The sequence below is a fragment of the Heliconius melpomene genome, chromosome 21 (assembly GCF_056956725.1).
Source record: "Heliconius melpomene rosina isolate 202511_hmr_F chromosome 21, ASM5695672v1, whole genome shotgun sequence".
Taxonomy (NCBI): Eukaryota; Metazoa; Arthropoda; class Insecta; order Lepidoptera; family Nymphalidae; genus Heliconius; species Heliconius melpomene.
The window spans coordinates 8,624,943-8,652,577 of record NC_140409.1 but is presented as its reverse complement, the minus strand read 5'-3'; the positions used below and the strand labels follow the sequence as shown (position 1 = coordinate 8,652,577).

General features: G+C 33.5%; 1 protein-coding gene across 9 annotated transcripts in view; it reads left to right on the top strand.

Moving 5' to 3' along the window:
- The window catches only part of Mbs (Myosin binding subunit), a 35,723-nt gene that overhangs the window by 2,240 nt on the left and 5,848 nt on the right, over positions 1-27,635 (top strand). The window contains exons 2-19 of one of the 9 annotated variants that reach the window (XM_085206199.1): positions 6,586-6,716; positions 8,248-8,366; positions 9,249-9,397; positions 10,334-10,489; positions 10,784-10,964; positions 11,411-11,581; positions 12,991-13,069; positions 14,250-14,399; positions 14,722-14,829; positions 16,489-16,587; positions 17,009-17,234; positions 18,184-18,309; positions 19,952-20,120; positions 20,656-20,798; positions 21,724-21,783; positions 26,415-26,570; positions 27,111-27,194; positions 27,401-27,499. In XM_085206199.1, the coding sequence (XP_085062325.1) occupies positions 6,586-6,716; positions 8,248-8,366; positions 9,249-9,397; positions 10,334-10,489; positions 10,784-10,964; positions 11,411-11,581; positions 12,991-13,069; positions 14,250-14,399; positions 14,722-14,829; positions 16,489-16,587; positions 17,009-17,234; positions 18,184-18,309; positions 19,952-20,120; positions 20,656-20,798; positions 21,724-21,783; positions 26,415-26,570; positions 27,111-27,194; positions 27,401-27,499 (2,406 nt within the window). The remainder of the gene's footprint in view (positions 1-6,585; positions 6,717-8,247; positions 8,367-9,248; positions 9,398-10,333; positions 10,490-10,783; positions 10,965-11,410; positions 11,582-12,990; positions 13,070-14,249; positions 14,400-14,721; positions 14,830-16,488; positions 16,588-17,008; positions 17,235-18,183; positions 18,310-19,951; positions 20,121-20,655; positions 20,799-21,723; positions 21,784-26,414; positions 26,571-27,110; positions 27,195-27,400; positions 27,500-27,635) is intronic. The other 8 variants (XM_085206206.1, XM_085206202.1, XM_085206203.1 and 5 more) reach the window with 8 other exon arrangements.

Genomic DNA, 27,635 nt, shown 5'->3' with positions numbered 1-27,635 from the left:
TTACTCCTTATATTTAAAAAAAAAGATTTACTTGAGTCCAATTACTATATACTATATATAATATATAGGTACTATTCCATCATTATAATCAGTATTGCTTTTTTTTATGCAGTTAGGTTTTATGGTTCAAAACTTTTTATTTTATTTTATATGAGATCAATATTTATTCTTCTTTTAAGTTTAGGATAAACACATCTCTTTGCCATATAGTTGCACATATATAGCATTGGTATTTTAACAATTTTTTTATATTGTAAAATACATTTAAAAATAACATTCTACATGATTTCAGCAAACACATATTAGTTGTAACCATTGTTCAACAACACCACCTTTAAATAGTAAATTGATTAATTGTGTAAGAAAATGTGTACATCTTTTGAAAATATAAAAATTAGAAATATTTTTTTATTTCACATACATACTTAATGATGATTATATATGAAATTATCTTATTCACAAGTTCCAAAAATTTCTAGGGAAAAGGGTTCAACAAGAGTAGATTGTTTTCTTAATAGGTATCTAATATTTGATCAGATAAAGCCTATCTCTCCTACTATAATTGGATGATTGGAAGTAATATTACATGGAATATTATCTACTGCACTTATTGCAGTCTATACATTTATTAAATATAGAAAGTTTGTCTGTAAAGTTGGTTTACGGATGATAATTCTATGTGATGATGTCATAAGAAATCATTGATGAAAAATTAGATACTTTTTGAATTTTTTAGTTTTTAGTTTTATGTACGAGGGGAGGTCCAAAAGTTCGTAGAATGGAGGGGATGGAGTGGGGATAGGGGCGCTCGCTTAATGTCATACTACTTGGGGACTCATCATTAGTATATAAATAGGGTTACTGGCACGCTCGGATCGCCATAATTAAAGAACAACAATAAATAGAGTTTCAGCCCTTTTGCGTCTTTCGTTTACGAACACTGGCCTGCTAAACAAGTCAATGCGGAAGAAAACTGAAACTATGAAGAAAATTAAACACTATGTCCTAAAATTCCTTACAAAACAAGGAGAGAATGGCCAAATCATTTTAAATGAAATGCAAGCTGTTTATGGGGAGGACTGCCCTGGTAAATCCATGATTTATAAGTGATATGGTGTTTTTAAGCGTGGTCGAGAGTCGATTGAAGACAGCCCTCGCTCTGGACGCTAGTTTGTTTCTGTAAGTTGGTGGCTATTGTTTTTTGGGATTATGAGGGGATAATACTGATTGATTACAAAGAAATAAGAAGAAACATAACCGGAGAATACTACACATCGATACTAAACAAAGTAAAGAAAGCAATCAAAGAAAAACGTAGAGGAAAGTTGGCTAAGGGTGTGTTGCTCTTGTAAGTTAACGCACCAGCTCACAAGAGCAGAGTTGCAATGGCTGAGATGAAGGCAATTTTGGCCCATTTTGAGGCTAAATAAAAATATATTATTCAGTAAATGTATTCAGCTTAAGGGTGATTATATTGTAAAGGAAAAATAGATTTATTGTTTCATTTAATTTAGAATTCTTTCTTTCCACGAATTTTTGGACTTCCCCTCGTAGTACATAGAAAGAATTAATTGAAAATTACAATTTTTTCGACAAATCAACATTTATTTGCACTCGTTAATAGAAATATTTTTTAACTTCAATTATGCAGATTATTTACTTGCAGTAACAAAGTGTTTTTTTATTAAAAGTACGAATGAATGCCTCTCTATCTTTTGTTTCGTGCTCTCGCTTGCACTATCGGCCCAGGCGGAACGTGACAGTAAGTCATACTTTTTCGTACGTGCAGTAGGCGTTCGTCAATTTATAGGATGTTAACACATCAAAAATAATTCATATAGTGAAGTATCATTGTTTTATCGAATTTTAAAAGCATTATTTGTAGATATTTAGAAAATGCTATGACAGATATGTATAATGAGGAAAATATAATATAATAACTATATATATAATCTTTCAGATATTTAGACGAACTACTAGAGAGAGTTAAATATAGATTTAGTATTATATATGAATTTAATATATAATAGGTATATTAGAAATATATTATAACAACTTCCGCCAATCATAGTTTCTTAGAGAATGCGGTACTGCATGTCACGTGTGTTGAGTTTAGCACTCGGAATAACTTTCGATTGTTTCGACCGACCACTAAACGTCAGCGGTCCAGAATTAGAAGCTGACAGTGTCCAATGCTGTATCTATATAGCAAAACACATTTTAGTAATTATGGACTATTTTTTTTGGTTGTTAACCGATTTGATGAATTTTGCGATCTTGTAATGATACCTAAAATAATATAATTCACCAGTTGCTATATTTAAGTATGACAAAAGTATACTATAAACAAGATCTTCGTATTACTTGGGCGTCAAATAACTGACTGAATAGTCAGCGCCTGTATAAGTAAATCTTAATAGACATAATTAATATGACCCTAGATTGTTCACTATGTAACAAGACATCCTGCAATCCTGCAAATTTCATCTTTAATTAAAAAAAATGTATGGTAATTCGTTTTGTTAATAAATTATAGATAGGTATATGTTTTATTAATGATCTACGTAACTTGAAAGAAAATTATGTAAAGATCGAAAAAATAATGGTTGCCACTTCTCAATCAGCCGCAATCATGGGTTGCCAGGTGTAATTAACACGTATATTATTGTTAACGATTTGTACTTAAATATTTTAAGTGAATTATATAACAAATTAAAGTTTATTCTTTTCTCTACACTATAACATCATATAGTTGCTTGCAAAATAAGCACAGGCTCAGGTTGCTGCCATTTGAATAAATTCTTCTCATTCCGATTGATTGTAACCAAAGGAGACGAAATACGCCTGCTGCACCTTTTTGGCCACCTAATCTGCACTCCGATCAAAATGTAGTTAAAAAATTGTAGTATACACATTAAATATAATTATGTGCCAACTAGATGGTGCCCGCAATGTCACTCATGTAGAGTTAGATTTTGAGCGAATACCATGCCATTTCATTGCCTTCGATTCTTCATGGAATAAGAAAATGTTGTAGTTTTCTTTTTATTTGTTTATATGGATAATCTCTTTAAATATTTACATAATTATTAGCTTAGATGATCTCTTAAGAGTTCTATATCAGATATTCTAGACTTTTGATTTTTATTTACCAACACAAAAATCTCATCGCCCGCAATGACTTTGTTACCAGCTTTAATTCAAATCAATTTATCTTCCGACTTTTTTATTATTCATATAGATATACCTATTTGAATTCTCATTTAATCTTTATAGACTTCACGAAACTTGCGACTAAATTGAAGCAAATTTAAATTATTTTACTCAATAAATTCACTTAATTATATTATTATTGCTATTAAATAATACATATGAATAAATGCAGTAAAACTCTGTTTATTTTTTATGTATATTTCAAAAATTAATGCTGATTTTACCGATCACTATACTATTTTTATACTAGCATTTCGTATGTGAACGCGCTAACCGTATCTAGAACACCGTATGCGCCCTATTTATACGCACGATCTGCTGTATAAATGAGATAAAACTATTTTATTGATAGTTTTGAAATCATATTTATTTACATAGTAAATTATGGAAAATATTAAATGAACATAAATTTATTATGAAACTAGCAGCCCTACCGCGGCTTCGCCCGCTTGAACTACATTTTTATTAATTGAATAAACAGAATTCACTCCTACTCATATCAACTGTACTTATACTTATAATAAATCTGTATTTGTTTGTAATAAATTGCATTTTTAACCGACTTTCAAAACAAAGAGGGGGTTCTCAATTAAACATTTTCGATTCGATTCTAAATTAATATTATAAATTCTTATCCCAATCAATAATTTGACATTTAAGACTGTTTCTGAACGAGTAAATTAAATTATTCATTGACATCAACACATTTGACTATCTATCAATTCTGTTTTTTAAATGAATAATCATGTAGTTCAAGCGGGCGAAGCCGCGTGGGGGGGGGGGGTCTAAGCCGTCCATAATATAATGAAATAACTAAAAAGGAAGTAGAAATTATAAAGAGCAGGAATATAAAATGTTACGATGTTTTTATTAACAATATTAATAGTGATTGCTACGAATCAAGATTGCCATAAGTTATTACAAATATAAACAGCTGGGATATCTGTTTTACTATCACAATTTTGAATTATTATTTTGGCAGCGTTTGATCACGGATGCGTTTTGTCTTCGCTGTATGCTGCGCGTTGTTTTATATTAGTATTTATAGTACACGATACTCTTCTCATTAGATAGTCCGGGAAATTAGGTCGATGACTTCGTGAACTTCTAATTTCAAAAGTCAATCTTCGTAATTCACGTTGTTCGTATGCTGGATTTGGCAAAAAATATATTAGATATCTCCTTATTATTAATGTTATTATTTTTTAAATATAATAAATAATTCGTTTTGTAATCTCCTTAAAGATATATCTTTAAAGATATGTAGTAAGATCAGCAGAAAAAAGTATTGAAACAGTGACCCCAAATGTAATATCACGTAAAAATTTGTACGACCCATTTATTGACCTAATGCCTGAAGTTATATATGGTTTTAAATAAATTTAATTCTGTCATTGACCGACCCACATATTTTGTGGTGGAATGATGTATCGCCGAAATATACGGCCAGCGCCAAGTAAATTTAGATACTGGTGGATTTTTTCGAGGTCACGCTAGAGACAGCGGAGAGGGACTCGTTGATATTAATTACGTCATAGGCTGCACACGCGCCGCGAATGTTTTATTTTAGTGTTAATTGTGGACGTACGCACTGATCTCACTGATGGCGAATAGATCTTCGGGTTGCCAAGGGCTGTAAACGTCGATACGAATTAGTGGCTAGAATGTTTTCATAAAATATGTTAATTAGATATTTCGTATTTTTTTTAATTACACAGTTTTAGTTAGTTTTCAAACTCCATTATTACTTCGTTGGTTGTTGATTTGAGCTCTGAGTTCTATTTTGCAATATAGAATATAATTAAGTTGCATTATTTTTGTACGTTTTAATTGTTTTAATTTTTTATCCATATATACTAATATACCTTATCGTCATCGAAGATATTCTTCGATTTCTGCAAGAATCATGCAAATACATGTAGGGTACCGAACACATTTATTTATTTTATATACCTACTTAAAAAACTGTATTTATGCGAGTAATGCGAAAATAATATATGAATATGCATTGCGATAGTGATGTGATAATATTTATTACCATCAAAATATATTGAAATATATTTTACAGCATTTGCGATATCTATAATTTTTAATAAGTAAAAATGGATGATATGTATATAAAATATAAAACAACCTTGAATAATATTTCTTTATCGTCTTACATACTGTCTCCTGTTCATGTCAAACTCAGAAAAGACAGTTACAGATCTTGGGCATCTGTAACATCTGGAATAGTGCCAATTTCCAATTTATAAAGTACCATATGCAAATATGATGTTGTTACAAAAATTATATAAGCATTAGTATTATTGGCTTATGAAATTACTCCTTAACACAGAAATAATTTAGTCAATTGCATTATAAATGCAGGAAGTTCATATATTCATCAACTTACATATGTACATATGTGTTGTATGATGAAAATTATTGCGAGGTCGTCATGGCGGAGACGCACAAGCATGTGTAAGGTTGTGGGTTCGATTCCCACTGGGGTAAATTAATTATTTATGAATATTTTCATAACTTTGCTCCGGTAACAAGGCAAAGCGCTGCGTGGCGTTTCGCCACTCAACACCCAGTGCCTCGAAAGTTCGGCGGAAAGTGGGGAACGAAGGGTGTTAACACTAGATTCCCTCTGCCTACCCTCCTAATGCAGGATACAGCGTGAAATGAAAAAAAGACAAAAATTATTTCTAGTTTTATTTTTATAAGAGCTGCTTTTTGTTTAATTGTCTATTTAATGATGCTAACTGAAGCAACGGCTATTATTATTATTCCGCTATACATAGAAATACAGTATTTTTGTAGTGCTTAGTGTCTTAGCGATGGCTGCGTCCAGAGCAACGACACGCGCCAGCGACTGTGGCACTGACCCTGTAGTGGGTAGTGGTTCCGTACTGTTGCACAATGCACTTAATGTAAATTACAGTTTGCGCTGCAGCTTGTTTAATTACCTTATTAAATTATTTTATACTATACTATGATCTACATACTTGTAGCTGCGTGTGAAATAATTTGCGATATGAAGATATGTTTAATTCATCTGTGTATATTATAATTAGGAAATTTGCAAAAAAAGCCAATGAATGTAGCGATTTTGCCATGTTTATATTTCGAAAATTGATAAAATTAAGATCTGATTAGTCGACGGATTTTCGTGTCTTAACGCTAGGTTCCCTTTGCGTAACATGCTATGTGCGGGATACAGCGTGAAGCTGATTTTTTATAAGCTCATTTTTAAATCCAGAATTTATGTTTTTGTTATTTGTCATATTTTATTACGAGTACACAATAACTTTATGTTTATAACATTTTAAATTTCTTTCTGACTCCTTTTATATATAATACTTAAATGAGGTTAATTACTTACAGGCTTGCATTGATGACAATTTGGAAATGGTCGAATTTCTGGTGGAGCATGGAGCAGATGTAAATAGAGGAGACAACGAGGGCTGGACTTCCTTGCACGCAACTGCATCGTGTGGTTTTATTAGTATAGCTAGGTAATTGTTTTTATAATGTACTACAGTAAGTTATATTCATGTGTAATATCACCAAATTAGGTATTATCATGAAATAATAGGAAAGTACAGATCGCGAGGCTTAAGTTGCGCTTTACCTTTGTGTGAGTGATACTAAAAGTAGAGTAAAAAAAACTTAAAAATAAACTTTATTTTTAGAACAGAAATTTAAAAAAATCAAGAGAAAACAATATATAAATTGCACGCCTCACATTGCATCCTCAATTTTTTTACTCTCGCCTGATGTTTGGAGCTAATAACGAATTGTTCCGTTATATCATCAAGAAAAGTGTTGTTGAACACATTTTTTTTTCTTTTATTTTCTGATTGGTCACATACTTGTACATTTTCCATTCTTGTACAGTGACAGGTAAAAGATTTATTTTATTTTCTTATTTTTCACTTTTAATAAATCAACCAAAAAATATATATTAAGAATTAAATACATAACACAGCTATCAGTAAAAGAGATGTAGGTCGATTGTCAAAAGCAGTATAAACCGGTTTAGGCCAAGCAAGTGACGTTACACCTACACCATGTTCGAAGTTTCTAACACTTGCACAAATGTAAAGGCCACCTTCCCTCGCGGACTGCACACAGACTTTTTACACCTAAATTGGCCTTTCCTTTTACTAACTAAATTTTAATGTTAATGCTTATGTACTATATATTGTCAAAAAATTACATCAATTATTTGTATTGAAGGGGTTTCAATTAAAAACAGTTTATAATTCATTAGTGTAAACAAGAGCTGACTCACTTGGCTCTGTCACGTTAGGGAGTTCCTGTTTTATGGTCACCCATTATCACGACTCATTGTATTTTGTTAATTGTTCGCAAAGCATTGACACTTTTGAAGGCAACGTTATTTGTTATTCATATATTTGTAAGGATTATCAAGACGCGCGTCAGTGTGGCAAGCCACGTTAAAAAGCTGGGAATTAATTTTACACGAACTATTTCAAGTTACTTTTGAGCCATTCGTGCTCGCGAACCAATTTGTCATGCATGAAATTTAGAACATTTGTTAAAACCCCCCATTTAGTGATGTATATAAAATTTCGACTATTTAACTCTTTACTGACTAATTGAGCTCTTTATAGAGCACCCATATAGATCTCCCATTTTTTGTCGATGAATTCTAGAACGATGCATTTCATTCACTCGCTCTCGCATTTATGTTTATAATAGGATAATAGTAATAAATGCATACGATATCGTATATTATTCTATATTGTTGTAGCTAATAATTAGCTTTAGTTATTACATTATATGGAATTGATTCATATATCTCTCGTAGTAATATATGCGTTATATCATTACGCATATTTATACGCTTATCGTTTTTTAATTATTAATTTAAATTAAAAACTAAATTAATTGATTAAAATATTTTTTATGAATTAAAATATTAATTACATATTCTACTATTATACATGCTTACATATGCTTTTAGTTGTTGCCTGATTGATAATATACCAAAATTAACATTTTATTGTTTCGGAATTTCAGGTACCTTCTAGAAAATGGAGCAGATGTGGCCGCTGTGAACTATGATGGGGAACTTCCAGTTGACATTGCCGAGAGTGATAAAATGGAGGAACTATTACAGAAAATAATTGATGAAAAAGGTTAATATTGTTTATACGTATTAGTAACCAACTTGAGCGGCTACAAAATCTTACAACTCGGTTCTTCTTTGGATTAAAAAAGTATGACCATTCTCCACGTTTTGAACAAAGCTCAAGTGGCTCCCAATCCGACTGACCACTGACCCCACCTTTTCTAAAAGAGCGTTTTAAGTTTTTGGGGCTATCTCATCCCCAACATTTGCGCTCAAATCAAAATTTAATACTGAAAATTCCCTCATATTCCTCATCCTCCTTTAGCGATTCCTTTACTATCACAGTTTCCCTACTCTGGAATGATTTACTTTTGAGTATCAGACGGGTTAAATCATAAACAATTTTCAAACGGTTAGTTAAACAACATTTTCATACTTTCTGAGTGTCTCTATTTATTTTTTTATTACATTTCTTTTTTGGTTTTTTCTAACGGACGTCCGCCTTTACAATAGTCTCAAATTGAATACTTGGCGGACGGTGATTCGACCTCCCACTAGATGGGCCCCCACAAATTGGCGTAGTGCCTCGGGCGCAACATCGGCGTGGTCGGCTAAGAGAGAGAGGTGTGCACCGGTGTCACTAATCACGAGGAGCTCGTGAGCAGGTTTCCCCCCTGTTACGCAGATTGAGCACTTCCACCCTTTCGAGCATTTAGCTCTTGCGCTCCACTCTGCCGGTCAATAAAGGCAGGCCAGAGGCGAGGGATAGATTACAATTCTCCTCCGAAGGACTCAAATCCGTGGGGTCGCAAACAGTTCCCAAACAACTCGCCACAAGCTGCCCTGCGGGTTTATTATTATTATTATTATAACATAAATAAAATATTAAGAAGTAATGAATACCATATAAACATTTGATAATGTATATATTTCTTTTGTTATATTACAGGTATAGATTGTGACAAATCACGCAGTGCAGAAGTAGATACGCTTTTAAGTGACGCAAGAAATTGGGCGGCAAATGGATATGTCGAAGTGAGGGATCCTAAAACGGGCGGGACGCCGTTGCATGTCGCTGCAGCCAAAGGATACATTGACGTACGTTTTTTTGTATATCTATAAAATAAAGTAGATTTCGAATCTTCACAGAAACTACATCATGGCACAGGCAATTTTTAAAAGAGTTTATTCATCTTTGTGTATCTGATGACACTATAGTCATATTATGTATACGATAGTATTGCAAAATCCAAGGTGGCTTCCACAACGAAATAGCGGACTACATATTTTTAAAACAGTCTGATAATGGATATCAAATAAAAAAGCTTAGCTAGACGAATAACACAATAAATCCAACAGCCTAAGATCTTAGAACCCCCAGACCTACGCTATTTTAGCAAAGCTGAAATTTTGAAGACTATTAGTCTTAATGTGTAGTTGAGACGGTATGCATACTTACTAACTTGAAAGTGGGGGCCCTTTCAGAGGTAGCGCCAACTAAAAGTTGAAACGCTCATGTTTAAATATATTTTTAAGAATAATGTAAAAAATGTATATGCACCAGCCCCCTTACGTTGCCTTAACTCCCGCCAGACGTCCTAAAGGTTGTTTAAAATTGAGGCAAACTACGTTATATTAACTTTTACATTTATTATTTACGGTACTATTTCTTTTCCTATCCACTCATTATTCTCAGGATGCAGAGTGCTGGACTATTGCGTGTTTAGTGCCAAGATATCGTCGTGGCACAGGTGCACAAGATTGTGACTGTAACGTGGGGGTTGTGGGTTTGATCCCCACTCGGGGAAGTGAATTATCATTTATTAATATTTTCATTTCTTCGCCCTGGCATCATGGTAAGAGCCCAGCATTGAGTTGCTGCTACTCAACACACAATGCCTTGAAAAATTTGGTGGAATGTGAGGTACGGAGTGTTTTACAAGTAGTAACAATACTAAGTCCCCCCTGTTGCCCCCTATGTGCAGAAAACAGTGTGAAGCTGAAAATTAATTACAAAATGATGTTTGCAAGCAGGTTGCACAAACTCTATTGGAACAATGTGAGGTTGAGCCGGACTGTGTGGACTACGAGGGCTGGACGCCGCTCCACGCAGCCGCGCTGTGGGGACAGAAGGAAGCTGCTGCACTATTGCTTAAACATGGCGCTGATCCTAGTCTTAAGAATTACTCGGTATTTTTTTTTTATTTATTAGTTCATATAAAAACGTTACATGTTTCTTGTGGTTTCTGATATTAGAGTGTACAACGCACAGACAAACAGAAAAAAAAACACTGTTTTGGATTCTATTATATAAATAAAAGCCTCCAATAAAAGTTTTTTTCATATATCTTCCATGAACAGACAGCAATGAGCTACAGTTTATTATATGTAATGTATATAGTATGATATATTATACGGTATATATTTTAGAAATGTTAAATAATTATATTGATCATTTAAACAATTTTATTTGTTTATGTAAAGGGTCAAACATGTATGGATCTGGTAGACCCGAGTATATCTACGTGGTTGGCGGAGGCCTCGCTCAAAGCGCCGCGCCGCGTCAACAACAACAATAATAACAAACGCAAGAGGAGCCCACCACGAATCGACGTAAAGAGAGTAGTTGAGATACAAATTGCTGGACAGACAGATGTTATTAATGGTTTGTTTATGTTTATTGAATTTTACCTTGTGTTAATACATGTAGGTTTACTTTTTTTCCTGCTTAGCAGGGTAGGCAGGGAGGATGTGGTGTTAAGACACACCATTCTCTACTGACAGACGAATCTCGACGCCTCGCTTTGTCTTCCAAAGCGGAGAAGTGAATATAATAAACTATAAGGAGAATTAAACATGATGCATCAAACCCACAACCGTGGCGTTTGATATCAGACTCTGGCCCACTGCGCCACGACGGTATTTATATTGCTAATATCAAAGAAAATATTTTCTTATTTTTTATATTAAAGGCTACCGTATAGATAAGCATTCCATTCCATTCCATTCTCTTGGTAATTTATTAGTAACTATTCGTGATCTGATCAGTAGTAGCTATATGGGCTGGTTTACGGGTTTGTGGTCTATTATTATTTTTTATTTATTTTACAGATAAACCTCCAGCAGCACCGGAAATAATTCCCAAGATATCAGAGAAGCCCCCCAAAGGGCGCGCCCCCTCGCCTGAAACTACTGAGCCCGCCGAGAACATTGCTATGGACGAAGCGCCTTCCTGGCGCAGATCCGCTTCATTTAGGAATAGACAACAAGATAATAATACACGTAAGATTTTTTTACTTTTATTTATGGTGTAAGCAGAGGAAACTTAATATTTTGACACTATGTTCCGCACACATCGTCCAATTTTCGAGACAGTGTGTGAAATGCCGCGTTTTATTTCTTTCCAAAACTAGAAAATGAAAATAATGTATTACCTCAATTGGAAATAGAACCCTTGTGGGTTCGATTTCGAACTTATTACTGTACAACAATTTGTAAATGAGTATATGATAGAAAATTCTACTTTACATTATGTTTTCTTGTTGGTATCGAAATAAAAAAATAAAATCATTATATCCTTGTATTTGACGCATAATACTTTCATACCTGAACACCATTAAAATAATATGGATCATTTATGAAATTTCAATTTTTATATATATTTTTTAGATATCTTTATATAGTATTGATAAATTTTATTAAAAATTAATATCTAAAGTAAAATATTTAAAACGGATTTTACGCGTACTATATAAAGTTTCGCCAGTCGTGGCGCAGGGGCACAAAGCGTGACTGTAAACGCACCTGGTTGTGGGTGCGGTTCCCACTTGAGGATATGAAATATTTATTTAAACTTACATTTCCATTTCTTCGCTCTGGTATCGAGGCAAAGAAATTGACTTTCGCCACTGAACACGCGATGCCTCCGGAATTCGGCGGAAAATAGGGAACGTAGAGTCTTAATGCTAGGTCCCCTCTGCCTACCCTGGTGTTATTTTTATTGCTAATAACAGTTAAACACAATATACAACACTTTATTGCGTACATAATGGAAATAAAGCATTATACTAGAAAAATGTAAGATGAAAAATCTATATATCTATAATAAAGCACATTTCGCGCATAGAGGTAGTAGGCAAAGGCGACCTTATCACTATTAGTCATCAATCAATTAGTGACATTATTAAAAAAAAACAAGAAAACTTATAGGTTTTATATACTGTTTCTATGGATTTAATACACGCTTCGCCATATTGGTATAATAATAAATCATTATATAACAGTGAATATTAAACTACCAGTGCATGAAGCGATGCATCAGTCTAGAACTGACGTCATGCATCTATGCATTGGCGTTAAATATAGTTGGTTATCAATTCAATGGCTATATTTAATTACTATAACTAATTTTTTCCACTTAATAGGTTTAAATTGTACAAGTATTTATACTCCTAATGAATATGATGCAAATTTAAAAATTAACAGCTCAATAAATATTATATTCATATAATGACATAAAATAGTTCTGTAATCTATAATAATTGATACAAAAAATATAAAAGTAAATCTAGAATAAAAAATATAAAATTTCTATTAAATATGTAAAACATACATATATATTAGATTTTTTTTTACATTAAACCATAAATAAATCATTTAATATTACAAAATTATTACTCCTATCGTTTCAGGTGACAATAAAAATGATAATAATAACTTGGATAATGACACCATATTGAGAAGAACACACAGCTTCGAAACCGACAAAACGTGAGTTTGCTTTTATAATTTATTGATTATTAATAGTATGTTTACTTATATACTTTCAGATTGTATTCTAAGGTCTTTTTAGGATGGGATATCAAAATGTACTAAAATATCGTCTGTGTCAGCTTCAACGCTTTGTTTTAATGGTAGCGATTTATGGAAAGCTATTTTCGTCGACTTCGTGTTCTTTAGCATATGAAAATAGAGCTCGTAAACTTAACTATTGCTTGTTTAAAGTGCCAAAATAAATCCACTTTAAACATGTTACATTATTTAATGTTTAATAATTTAATTTTTTTATTGAGTCTTCTTATTTAGTTTTTTAGTCATATTTTATAGTTTTTTAAATGTGAATGATATTTAATGAACGTAATGAAAGAAAAAGTTCGTGCTATCTTTAACAAATATATGATATATGATATAAAATTAGAAAATTAGCATACTCTATAATACAACACCTCGTGTTTAAATGTTCTGTCAACATTCTACGTTTATACAAGTGTAATATACGGCTTCAAGTAAAGTGTAAATAGTAATATATCCTAGATATATTTTTTGTTTTTTACAATTATGGTAATTTAACTTCATCTTTGCATATGATCATTTACGAGCATATTACGATAAAGAAATATAAAAAACAATAGTTGCATTGTTATATTTAAAGATTTGGATTTGGAATATTATCCTATTCAGTAACGTAAAATAGATGTAAATGTAATAAGGTGTTGAAACCATAACACATAAATATAAACTATATAATAGTCCATTTTTCATAAAGAAGAATATTTGCGTATATGCAACTGTTGTTCTAATCTTACACAGCAAACTAACATTAAAAAGTCATCTAATAAAAGTAATAAGTCATTGGTGTTCGTTTTGTACATTATTGCGAGCAGGGTTTCCCAACCTTTGTTTTTATTGTGGCTCCTCGGACTATAAATAATATTTTCATGCACCGCGACCCTTTACATTTTCAACTCATACAGAAACGAACATTATTTAAAAGACTTATTTTAGAATTAATAAATCTAATAATATACTTATTTTAATTGTAATAGAAAAATCGAATCGAAATTAATATACATTCGTGAAAATATTACTTTTTCTGTCTGTGCAAGCGCTTTACGGCCTCTGGGTACTCCTGGTGTATGTGTATGTACGTGGCATGATTGTGTGTGAACAGTTTCTATCAGCGCTACCGCGACGTGACGGCGCGCATAAAGGCGTCGTCGTGTCCGTCCATACCGCCGGCGACCGTGCCCCCCGCCGCCGTGGCGAGGAAATCAACGGTGATTAACACCACTGAGAATACTAACGAGGACGTTCACACCAGGTGCTGCATTCTTCACATTGGTTTCTGATTTACAAATGTTATTACTCAACTACTAGTACTACTATGTATTATGTACAACCTATATTCTTATGCCGTCTTATTATGCTAGCTTTGCTTATATTTATTCGTTAGTTGAAAATTTTACGAAATTCGAAACCAATGTTCACATTTAATTTAACTCATCAACTTCAACATTTGTTTTAAACCTTTTATTAACTACTGATATTCTAATATAGATATTGTATACGTTTTAGTATATTTTGATTGTATTCCTATATTAGTGTTCTATTAATAATGAACAAAAAAATGTTTTCATAAATAGAATTGGTCCATCGGAGAGACGGGAGAGGGAGGCGAACACATGGAATGCTCCTTCATCTACGACCACTACAACAGCTCCCACAAACACAACTACACAAACTATTAGAAGGTTAGTAGCATGCACTTTATGTTTAAATATCATTATAATAAAAAATATTGTTAAGTATATAAAATATATACTTAATCATATTTTAGAATACACTCTATTTTATTTAATATTAGCAGACCCGGACACGACTTCGCCCGCTTGAACTATACGAATATTTATTAAATATATTTATGACATTATTTTGAGTTTTCAATAGAATTAGTAAGAAAATATAAGCCTAAATAATCAAAATAAGCTAAAAAAGAATAATAAGTGGAGACTTATTATTAGAAAAAATATCTGAGCAATTGAAATGAACAAACCGAAGAAATAAAAATAACTAAAGGAAATTCTAAATATTAGAAAAAGTACCAAAAGTTTTTCGTTCGCGCGTACATAGATACCTACTCTAAATAAACGTTTTTCTATATTAAATTAAAAAATAAATCAGTTTCATGCTGTATCCCGCACACAGCAGGGTAGGCAGAGGGAACCTAGTGTTAAGACACTCCGTTCGCCACTTTCTGCCGATTTCTGGAGGCATTGCGTGTTGACTGGCAGAACTCAACGCCGCGCTTTGGCCTCGACACCAGAGCGAAGAAATGGAAATATAAACGTAAATAAATATATCACTTCCTCGAGTGTGGATCGAACCCACAACCGTCGCGTTACAGTCACACCCTTGCGCCGCTGCGATACAACGGCCTCAGTTTTTCTATATTAAATAGGATGATTTTTGCGAGTAAATCGCGAAAGTCCTCTCTTCGCCGCCCGTATTACAACAAACTTTGCACTTAGAAAATAAGAAATATACGGGTATTATAATATTTAATAAATTGTAATACTGGTATAAATGAAAAGCAGTAGTTGTTAAGTTAGACATATGTAGAATTTTAATTATTTAAATTTGTTTTATGGTGATGGGTATCGTTTATATTTAGAAAACACGAGGGCTTATTAATAACAAAAATGTTTAAGGCCAAATGTTAGTACACATTGTCTACTTTAAAACTGAACGTCCTTCCACTGTACCCACAAATACCTGACAATCAGATCAATGAGAGAGAGAAGAAAATCAGAAAATCAAATGATATACAATGATGCGCAGTTTGTCATCGGTCACTCAGTAAAGGTCACACAGCAAGAAATAGATTAATAAATAATTTCTAAATAGTTGCGAAAAAAAAACGAGTTTGCCTCTAATCGACATGAGACGATTTTGATTTATCTGCGATCATCTGTCTTTCAGAATTCAATTAAGTTTTGTCCGAAAATAATGGTTTTGACTTCTATATAGAAACTAGGGCACAAATACTTCAAATGCGTTCAAAAGCGGACTTGCCGTTTCTTGCACAGCGTGCGATTGTCACTCAAAGTCAATTATTATACTGATCACTCAATCAGTTGGATGCTTAGTGTGAAACACACGCAAGTGAAGTGTTGCATTATTTATTCTCCTTTACACATTAACGCAAATTAATTTAATGGATGGTCGTTCATTTTTAAATTGGATGATTTAATTTTAATATGGTCCAGTATTTATATACTGTATATAAAATAAAACTATGATATTTCGTATATTTATCGTAGCAACGTTGAATATAGTATACTGTAGTAGAATATAAAATAAGTATGTGTATCAGTTGTGTATCTATTAACAAGTTGTTGTCCATACGACAGCTCGTCGGAGAGCGTAGAGTCGAACAGTAGCAATTCAACGCCGAGCTCGACCACGCCCACAAAACTATCGCCTGGGAACATATTCAAGAATTTCTTCAAGTACAGACGATTTCTTGCAAAATGATTAGATAACTATTTGGACACGTGACTTTTATAATATAAATAAAAAAACCCTTATCAAAAAACCTTCAATATGGTAACGTTAATTACTAACGTCAACACAAGTGTTTCTCGTGTCCAAATAGAGTATGGTTTTTGTAGAGCTTGTCCATTGTGCTCGGACCTTTTGTTTTGCGGATATAGATTCTTATTTTTCGCATGGTTGTCGTTTATTTTTTTATATTACGATATATTATTACTTTTATTATTTTTGGTATGTATTTATAATATATTCAACGATTTTTGCATGTTATAGTAGTAAACAGTAGTGTGTGAGTAACCGAAATGGAGGTTGGCTTATTTTGTGCTACCATTTAATTTGATTGTCAGTATGCAATTTAAGATATATTTTTACTTCCAGATCGTTCGTGCCTCCAGTTCGAGATGAAGAGAGTGAAACACAAAGGAAAGCTCACGCAAAACGTGTTCGCGAGACGAGAAGGTCTACTCAAGGGGTAACTTTGGATGAAATAAAGTCCGCTGAGCAATTAGTAAAGAAGAAATCTGGCAATGGCGCCGCAGAAGTACCGCCACCAACCAGCGTCAAGAAGGAAGATCCTCCTGTGCCTGCTAATACAGACAACGCAGTAAGTAGTTTTCGTACACAAATATTTACACACATATTGGAATTATTTATATATGATTAAATATTTTTAAAAACGTCCCGCTCGCAATTGTACGGAATTTTATTTTGTAAATAATAAGTAACAGTACAGTTAGCAAGTAAATTTATCTGGAAATTTTAGATGCTGCTAGTACACCTTAACACGTCTTATTTTAAAATTAAATAATTTGCCTGTTTTATAATGACGTCATTGAGTATTTGATATCTTTACCTGTATTTAACACTTGTACATAGATTGTGTTTGAAGTATTTTTTCATATAGTGACTACTCTCAACTCTGTACATTAATGCAAACATTTTTTTCCTAAATGTAAAAAAAATCATGAATATTTTAATATTGCAATTGAATATGAAAAGCGTAAATCATTATTAATACCAAAAAGTAACTTGGATTAATAAAAAGTTATTAAAAACGCTTGAGAGTAGCTACATATTTAAATTTTATCATAAATTTACTTTAAATGTGTTAACATCTGGACATTAGTTGTATTCATATGTCAATAATAAAATAAGAATTGATTAGATAGAATGATACAAGTCAATCATACCAATAATTATTTAATTAGTAAACTGGTATTTATGTTTTTTACAATCGTCCTTTACACCTAAATTAACATATTAAATTAACATACCTTTTTTAAAAATAAATGTATAAAAACAATATTTATATTTAAGATAAATAGGATTCTTTGCTGAATATTTCTTTGATTTTTATCTAATACGGTTAACCAATGAATCTGCGAATAAAGTAAGGCACAATTTTCTAGTTCAACTAAATTCTCAAGAATTTTTCTCTAATTTAAGAGAAAAGTTACAATATATACAATATAATTTGGCCAAATATTTGTTCAATTAAAACATGGTATTGATATGTAATCGTGAATGGTGGATGTTTGACAATGTGCGTATAGGGTCGCAGCGCCGTCGATGGGGGCAGCGTGGTGACGCTAGCGCTGGCGTGCGCGACCGCGACCGCCACGATCGCGGCCAACAGTGAGAGGCGGCCCTCGTGGCGGCTACGACTCGACACTAATAAGGTCCTTTAGGGCTTTGTCCACATAAGGCGTTTTACGCGCGAGTTTACCGTGTGATACTAGAGACTTAACATTTTGTATCTACATCAGCGTTGCCAGATTTTGTCTAGGAGAAAAGTGGGACATTTATCTCTGGGATCGTTAGTAACTTATTAGAAAAAATTAAGTAATTGAAAAAGAATTATTTAAGTGCGTGAAATAATTCACGAAAAGTGTGACCTTGTCTGGTCCGTTTGAGATATTTAAATTTTGGGTTAAAAATCGGGATGTTCCGCCATTATCGGGTCGTCTGGCAACGCTGATCTACATGCAAAAGCTACTCACGCGTAAATCGCGTGCAAGAACGCCGGTACTTGGACTCGAGCTGGTCCAGATGACGATTATTTAGGCCGTACATTGCCGGCGTCTGGACCGCCTCTTATACATACCACGCGACTATCAATTGTTTGTTGTTTCAAGGTATACATATATATGAGTCTTCATCTAATGCTAAACCGTCGTCGGATAAATATCGTCGAAATCAACCAGCCTTAGGTATCCCGTTTCTTTACTAAATATTAAATATATGTTTTAAAAATAAACCAATAAACAAACCAATCCGTAATGGTGTCATTACGGGTTAAGTGAATATACATAAAAAAATACAATGTGTTTTAATCGACCATATAATATTATGTGTGGTATTTATATAAATGCCATTTGTATAAAAATTAATATGCTCGTCATTTAATGTTACATCCAGCAAAAGCAGAATATGAATATTTGAATAAATTTTAAGCAATTGATAGCCGCGTATTCGTTATAAGGGCTCTGAAAATTTCGGAACTCGCGCATGGTGTGGAAGTATAACAGGATATTTCAAAATTGATGTTGCATACGTTCGTTCCTCGGTGATTCGTTTTTGGCTGTATACGTTGCAAATATTGTATTATAATATAATTAATTTTGAACTATGTTGTAAAATTAAATTACATAAAAGCAAACGTATTATCGTCAATATTTGAAACGTATTAAGTCATGTCATTGTCAATTTGGCCTAATTTATGTAACAATTACATTCTTATTATTTGTCTGTTCTTGTTTGCCAATATAAATTTGACATACAGCAAAAATAAATTCAAGCATGTAAACTATGACTCTTGCTCATGTCATATTTGTGAAGCTTGCTAATTCAAGAATACCTAAAAATATATGGAAAGTTATAATTTAAAATCAGTTTTGTATTAATTCCTTGTTGTTGCCTAAAAAATGTGTTATTTTCTGTGTCATGCTTTCTGTGTCTGATTGTTTGTGTTTACTCATGAAACGTCGCATGCTTACAAAACGTGTGTTCATGTGTGCTTGTGTGTAAAGTAAACATACGTATTTGTTATGGGAAATAGTATGACTACTGAAAATGTTAAATATATTAAAAGTGGATGTATAAAAGTAGTTTGGTAAGGCTTATCAGTGTATTGTTCAATTCTACACCCGCAGAATGGATGTGATCTAACCTATTATTTGTAGGAAACCATTCAAGAATGAGTTTTCTTAGCAAAATCAAGATTTACATTTTTGCTTGTTGCATTTAATTGTGAAGGTGGAGATTATTTTATTTAACATACGTATTTAAATTCTGCTTTAAAAACATATTATAAATTAACAGTTCGAGCTGGAGGACGCAGGACGGGTGTCCACCAGAACGAGTGCGCCCGCTGCGGAGACCACCGTCACTCTGCCGCTTAGACGGGCGTCTGCAAACAACACAAACACAACCACAGCCACAACCAACGCTACCACTATAAATACATCTGCAAAGGAAGATACTCGTGCAGGTAAACGTATATGAAAATATATTTATTTGTTTCAGCTTTATTACGTTCTAAATCTGTTATTCATCGATATTCTTAAATATACCTACATGATTGCTTTAAGAATGTCGAAAAATATCCTCAATAAGGTATTACTTACACCGTCGTCGACTTCATAAATGTCGACTGTTGTTTCGCATATTTCAAAAAACGATTCAAAAAATTGAGACTGTCGTGGTGCAGCGGCGCAAGAGCACAAGAGTGTGACTAACGCGACGGTTGTGGGTTCGATCCACACTCGAGGGAGTGAAATATTTATTTACGTTTATATTTCCATTTCTTCGCTCTGGTGTCGTGGTAAAGCGCGGCGTTGAGTTCTGCCACTTAACACGCAATGTCTCCAGAATTCGGCAGAAAGTGAAGACGGAGTGTCTTAACACTAAGTTCCCTCTGCCTACCCTGCTGTGTGCGGGATACAGCGTGAAGCTGATTTATTTTATTATTTTTTTTAATAGATAGATATCTAGTAAAATATCAATAGAATATGATTATTGTTAAGGTGAAGAAGAGAAAGAGCGTGAGAGCAGTTCAGAGAGCAAGTCGTCATCGTCACCGGCGAGCACGCAGGCGGCCCTCAACGTGATACAGCGCAGGCGGCGCCCGAAGCGGCGGTCCACCGGCGTCGGCCATGTTGATATGGATGTATGTATATTTTATACCTATTCGTATTATTTTACGGTACTTTGTGGTTTTCTATATTGACAATCAAGTGGACAAAGTGAGGCCGTCATAGCTCAGGGGCACAAGGTGTGACGGTAACGCGACGGTTGTGGGTTCGATCCCCACTCTTGGAATGAATTATTATTTCTTAATATTTTCATTTTTTCGCTCTGGCATCAAGGCAAAAAGTCCGGCGTTGAATTCTACCACTCCGCACGCAATACCTCGAAAAATTCGGCGGAAAGTGAGGAACGGAGTATCTTAACACTAGATTTAACCTCGCTGTATGCTGGATATAATGCAGTATTAATGTTTAAAATCAGATATAACCTACATACTACTTATAAACGTATATGATAATACGTAAAGTCAAACAAATCATAATATTTTGTATATGGTTGTCCAAGACAATAATGATCCAACGGTAAACTAAACCCAATAAGGAACTGTGAGATTGAATAAAATGACGCAAAGTTTTCTCGGAGAGGAAATAGCAATGAGTCAGAAGTGTGGGCTTGCGCTTCTATAACGGGATATATGTAGATTATTTTGGATGTACACAAAATATTTTATTAACATAAAATTATAATTCTTATTCTTAATTCATTTTTAGTAAGACTATAGGTAATGTTTTTTAAAACGAACTTAGCATCATCTGTTCATGATAAATATTATTATGAGATGTCTTGCTCGTGCTAAAAAATATTATAAAATACACAGGAGACTCGATTATCTGGCCTCAGTTATAGGATAACGACAAAAAATATTCCCCTTAATCGGATTTTTATTTGAATTTTAATACACACTAAATTGAAATCTATAAGACTTATAATTTTCACCATTCTACGAGTATACTACATCGTTTTAGGTTAATCAAAGATGGCGAATTTACGTTGTTTTTTTTTAGGATATCGTTAACGATCGCGGTGGAGGCGGAGAAGGAGATTGCGACATTGAAAATTTACCGGTAAGTTTTTAATTAAGTTGATAAACCTCAAACTTTACGTATTTTATTATCTGCGAGTTAGTTATGTTTTGTGGAATAATAAAAGGGACTTCAATATCTTTGTCCTAGTTTTAAACGCTGAAAGTATATATCTTCATGTAAACATTAAGTGATTTTTATTTTGTTATATATTCTTTTGGAAGTAAAATTTCTATGTAAGTTAGTGAAGGTAGAAAGACAGAGAAAGAGTGTTGTGTATTACTGTATGGGCAGGGGACAGAGGTGAGAACACACATTTTCTTCATTTCTCTCCTAACCATTTACCGTTTCGCAATAAAAAAGGAATCAAATATTCTAAAGAACTTATTTTAATATTTTGTTATTGTATCACATGCTTTTGGTGCACAATTTAATTATAATGTAAAACATATTTTACGTAAAAATTAATTATTTTAATCTAATTGTTAACATACATATTTTCTAACATTATTTTTTTTAAAGCTTCATCCCGCTATATAGCAGGGTAGTCAGAGAGAACTTAGTGTTAAGACACTCTGTACCCCATTTGCCGATATCTCTGTTCATAATGATCAAAACATTGCGTGTTGAGTAGTGGAACTCAACGCCGCGCTTTATCTTGTTGCCATAGCGAGCGAATCGATCTCACAACCATTGTGTTTACAGTCAACCGATGTGCAACTGTGTTACAACCGCCATTAAGCTATATTTTTTACTTTTAATTTAGACAAACAAAAATAATATTTCCTGGATGTTTCATTACAAGTCAACTGCATATTTTACTTGGCTTTATAGAAATGTATTTTTATTAACATTGATATTGTGAACTCCTTTTTTTTTTTAAAAGTGATTTGACTCGTTCGTCTCTTTAGTATTATCGGTCATAAATCACTCTTGTTATAAATTAGCCAGTCGACATGAATAATCGATTTAAGTATTGTTCTATGCCAAGATTTTTTAAGAGATGCGCCGTCAAAATGTAATACTCTTGTAAATGTGACGACTCCATATTTTGTCCGTCAAACTGTGTTTTGTGGATGCATACGAATTTTATATTTTATGCATGTTGGTACATCTGACTGAAAATTTCTAATTTACAAGGGATATAAATATACTGCCTTGAAAATTTAAAAACACCTTCCTTATAGAAATTACGATAATGTCGTAAAAAACATATTAGAAGTCAATATAATTGTCAATCAATTCTGTGTATTAAATGAATAATCATGTAGTTCAAGCGGGCAAAACCGCGAGCGGGCCGCTAGTATGTAAACAATAACAATATATGGTGTAGTTTGATGTGAGTGACAGAGAATGAATATTTATTTGATAAAGAGACGCAGACGCAGTGTGAAAAATATATAAGTTTTATCATTCACAAGATTTACACGAGAAACCAAGACGGTTTGTACTGTGATAAAAATAGTACAACCACGTCTACCAGAGTCGAAATGGTACGTCTACGTAGGCGATTAGCTGTATGTCAGTGTATGCTATAATGACGCAAGCAAACAAAAGATCAACAATATTTTTGGACATTCGGTAAAGACTCGAAAAGGAGGAGAATTATACGACATCATTTTTAGTGGTCGTGTCGTTTTCAGTTTATGTTGAATATGTAATATATTGTAAAAATATGTTAAGAAAAATACAAATGATTTCGAGTTACTTACTGCACTAAAAACAACAATAAATTACCTTGATACAATGATTCACCCTTGTTGATATATGTACAAAAAGTGAAAGTAAAGTACATGCACAGTTTGTTTTATATTTGCTAAAAACGAAAATGTGTATTAAATATAATACACTAATATTGGCACTGATAAATAAGCGTAGGATACACGTGGTCTGGTAAATTCTAATAATTTTCTAAGATACATTATTGTGCATTTGTAATATTTTGTACCGTTTTATATAATCTAAAAGATAAAAGATACTTACTATCTTCACAATTCTAGAGAGAATTGTGTTCAGATATCCTATTCTTCATATAATAGAAATAATGTTTTTAAACTTTAAAAGCAGATGATGTTGAGAAATTTTAGCTAATTTTTATTATGTAGCTCATTTTTAAACGGCTCTTTGGTAACGGTTACACCGTAAATATTCTATTATAATATGACTCTTTAGCAAGTGATTTCGTAAATATTTCTGTAAATTTAGAGTGTGTCGTCGAATATTCCAGTCAACTATATTAGAGCTAAGTTAGTATTTGGGTCAACGGGATTCTGAACCAGAGCTGCGTAAACTTGAAAATAGATTTTATTTTTAGTAGTTAAAGAATAGAGATCATTATTTCTTACGTTTTGGACGGCTAATGGCTGATTTAGAAAATTAATGTTTCATTGTTTTGAGTAGCATTGTTCTTTTATTTTATTAATGTACGCACCGTTGATGTGGTCTTGATTAGTGCTTATCGAAATTTATTTATGTTTAATATAATGGGCGATGTCTGTCGAGGCGCGGTTGCTTATTTTTAGCGCATGCGTACCTGCATGAGTGGGGCGGGCGCACGCATTAACTACAATATTCGACCTTGAAATCTTCAAATCATGAGTCGTAACTCACGTTCGACAGCCAGTTGCCGTCACTAGTAGTAGAGGTGTGTGTAATATCTATTTGTGTTCTAGAATTTGATTTAAGACTAATAGTAAACTTTCCTCCGTTGGCGACAAATGTTTCGTTATATTTACAGGTGATGTGATTTTCTCACGTGTTCATTTTGTATGTATCCATCTCATCTTGTTGTTTCGGTGTAACAGTGGTGTCTCACTCACACTATCTCCCAACCAGAGATTCGAGTGGGAGTCAACAATATTTTCACTCTGTGCAGATTTATAATAGTAGGAAAACGTTCAGTATGTTTTCAAATCGCGCGACGATCGCATGTCTGCATCTTATTTATGATTGTCATGTGAAAAACAATGAGTCGAAAGCAAGATAGATATACATCGCGGCCGCGCAGCCTCACCTCGCACTATGGTTCATCTCCCAGTGTGTTGGGCTCGATGATAGGAGGACAGTACAGTCCGTATTCAAACTCAAGTTACTCTAACTCATATGGTACAAGCGCCTATAGAAATTATAACCCTTACACTGTTGGCTTGGGACGTCCGTCGTCCAATTTGAGTATTTACGGTGGCACAAGTTCTGGTTATGGTGGAGTGTACTTAAGCGGAGCTACACTGGGGTCATTGAATTTGATGACACCGGTGCTAAAGAAATTGGATAAAAAAATATTAGCTAGTCAGAAAAACTTTAAGCCGAAACCTATCCCGTTGGCCGCAAAGGCACCGGTAGAAACACCAGCGGAAGTGGAGGCCGTAGAGCCGCCACCTGTGAGACCAGAGAGGAAATCACGTTCGGCGAGCAGTAGTAATCTAAACAAAGAAAGGTCGCGGTCACTCACTGATCTAGATTCGGTGGCCACGCTCAATTCGCGATGTACGAGCCTAAACTCAATAGTATCTGATGGTTATTGTGTACGTTAAACATTTTTATATTTTGTATTATTTAAATAAGCGTGACTTAATAGATAGAGGTGTTGCTATAATAATAAATACGCTGCGCCACTGTACCATTGGGGCACAATGCATAGCGTTTGACTGTTAACACCATTGCCGTGGGTGCGAGCGTCGTTCTGGAAAATCATTACATTTGACCTATTTTTATTTCTCCTCTGTAATAAGACGAAGCGATCTTTTTGCCAATCAACACTCATTGTCTCTTATTCAGGTGGGAAGCGAAGAACGAAATGTCTTGACACTAGACTTGACGTGACTCCGTCTATGTGATGAAAAGTTTAAACATACAATAACACAATTTGTTAATATTTTTAACATTTTTAAATTGTTCTACCACACTTAGGAAAGATTTTTTATACCTTTTCTATAAAAAATATTATCTACACCTTGTTAATATTTTTTTTTTATAATAACAGTATTAGTATTGACACCGTCGTGGAATTATTGGGATGTGTGTTAAGCTTTGTATACGAGTACATAATTATATAAAAGACTAATGTTGCCTTTTCATTGAATGTGGTTAAGTATCTAATTGCGAGATATACAATAAGACATTTCGATATCAATATCATTATTTGTATTTTATTTATTTAGGTCGTCGTTTTAGGATTGTATAATAATATTTTTTTTGACATGTGTTTATGTAGATTATTTTAGGATTTTTTGCAATAAGTCACTTTGTAGGAAAGATGAATCAGATAATATTAGAGTATTTGTGTAAATATTGTATTTTTTATTTTTCTGAGGTGGGCAATGCCCAAACGGGGCGCCGCTTCCTACGCCCATGATTATATATGTATTAGATATTAATATGAGATATTGTATTTTGTCTATATTTTTTCTCTGTTTTATGTATTTTTAAAAAATTAAGTTTAAATTAAAAACATATCGTGATTCTACCTAAGATTATTATAATGATATTGATGTGTGGAATTAACTGCTCTTTTTGCTCACTCGACAAGCTAATGTATTTTTAAAGAGCTTGAACTGTCGTGATGTATTCCGGTATGTCTAACACATTTCAATATAACTTGATGACTCAAAAGTGTTTGTAGTGGTTTTGTTCAATATTCTGATTTTGATTTTTTTATTCAATTTCAATTCCAGTCCGGCGGTGAACGCACAGACGACGGAGAGGAACGCGATTACAAAGCGCTATATGAAGCGTCGCAGAGTGAGGTCCGACGCCTGCGCGCCCTCCTCACCACGTCCGAGCAACAGGTGCGCGACGCCCGGGCCACCGTTACCAGGCTTTCACAAGTGGTATGCAACTTGCTATAACGTTATTATGTTTTCCTTTATTGTTTATACTTTGTTCTGTTACGCATAAGCGAATATATGCATATAATATGGAGTATCTCCGTGAAGCTCATATTGTTTTCATATTTTTATAATTTTCGTTGCGTTTATAACTTCCTTAATCGATTTTATGAAGAAATCTATATGGCTCTATTAAATCTATAGTAGTATTGTATTATATCATGGTAATAATTGTAAAGCGTAACACGGTTGGCGCATAGATTAAGGCCGTGACACTTGCAACTCACGTTTTCATACCTACGCAAATTTTGCCGCGAATGTTATTGTATGTAATGTAATGTAATGAAATCATTATGTTGTATACTATAAGGTGTTATTGGGACAAGCTCTATAAATATCGAAATATGCAACGGCGATATTGACGACATATATTTGTAAAGGAAATGTTGAAAAAGAAAGCAGTGCGATATTGTTATTTTAGTTTAGATATTGTTATATTTTACCTCTAAGCCGTATTGTATATCATGTATTGCTTCGTTTCAGAACCAGAATTCGTTGTCTGAAATCGAAAAGCGAGAAAAGAGAGCGATGGAAAGAAAATTATCTGAAATGGAAGAAGAGTTAAAGGTGAGATGATCTCAGCTACTTGAAAGCTTCAGCGTACATTACACTATACAAAAACACAGAATATTTAGTGATCAATACTTATAATCTTAAATAACCATAAGATTTGACAGCTTCTAGTTTATTGTATTAATGGCGGATTTCAAGATGGCGGTCAAGTGGCCGCCATAATGATAAAACGAGTTGTAATGCTGGTGTTCGTTTTGTAGCAATTGCAAAAACTAAAAGCTGAGAACGAAAGGTTGAGAGCTGAGAACCGTGCGCTTACGCGGGTCGTCAGCAAACTGACCAACTCTGCCGCCAAATAGGTAAATGTGTTCAGGCACCTTGCGGCTGGCCCCCCCATTCACTCGTACACCACGTTGTTAACTAACCGTTTAATTAACTCATTAAATAGACATACGTATTACATAGCTTACCATTGTATGGTTTTGTAAACTAAAA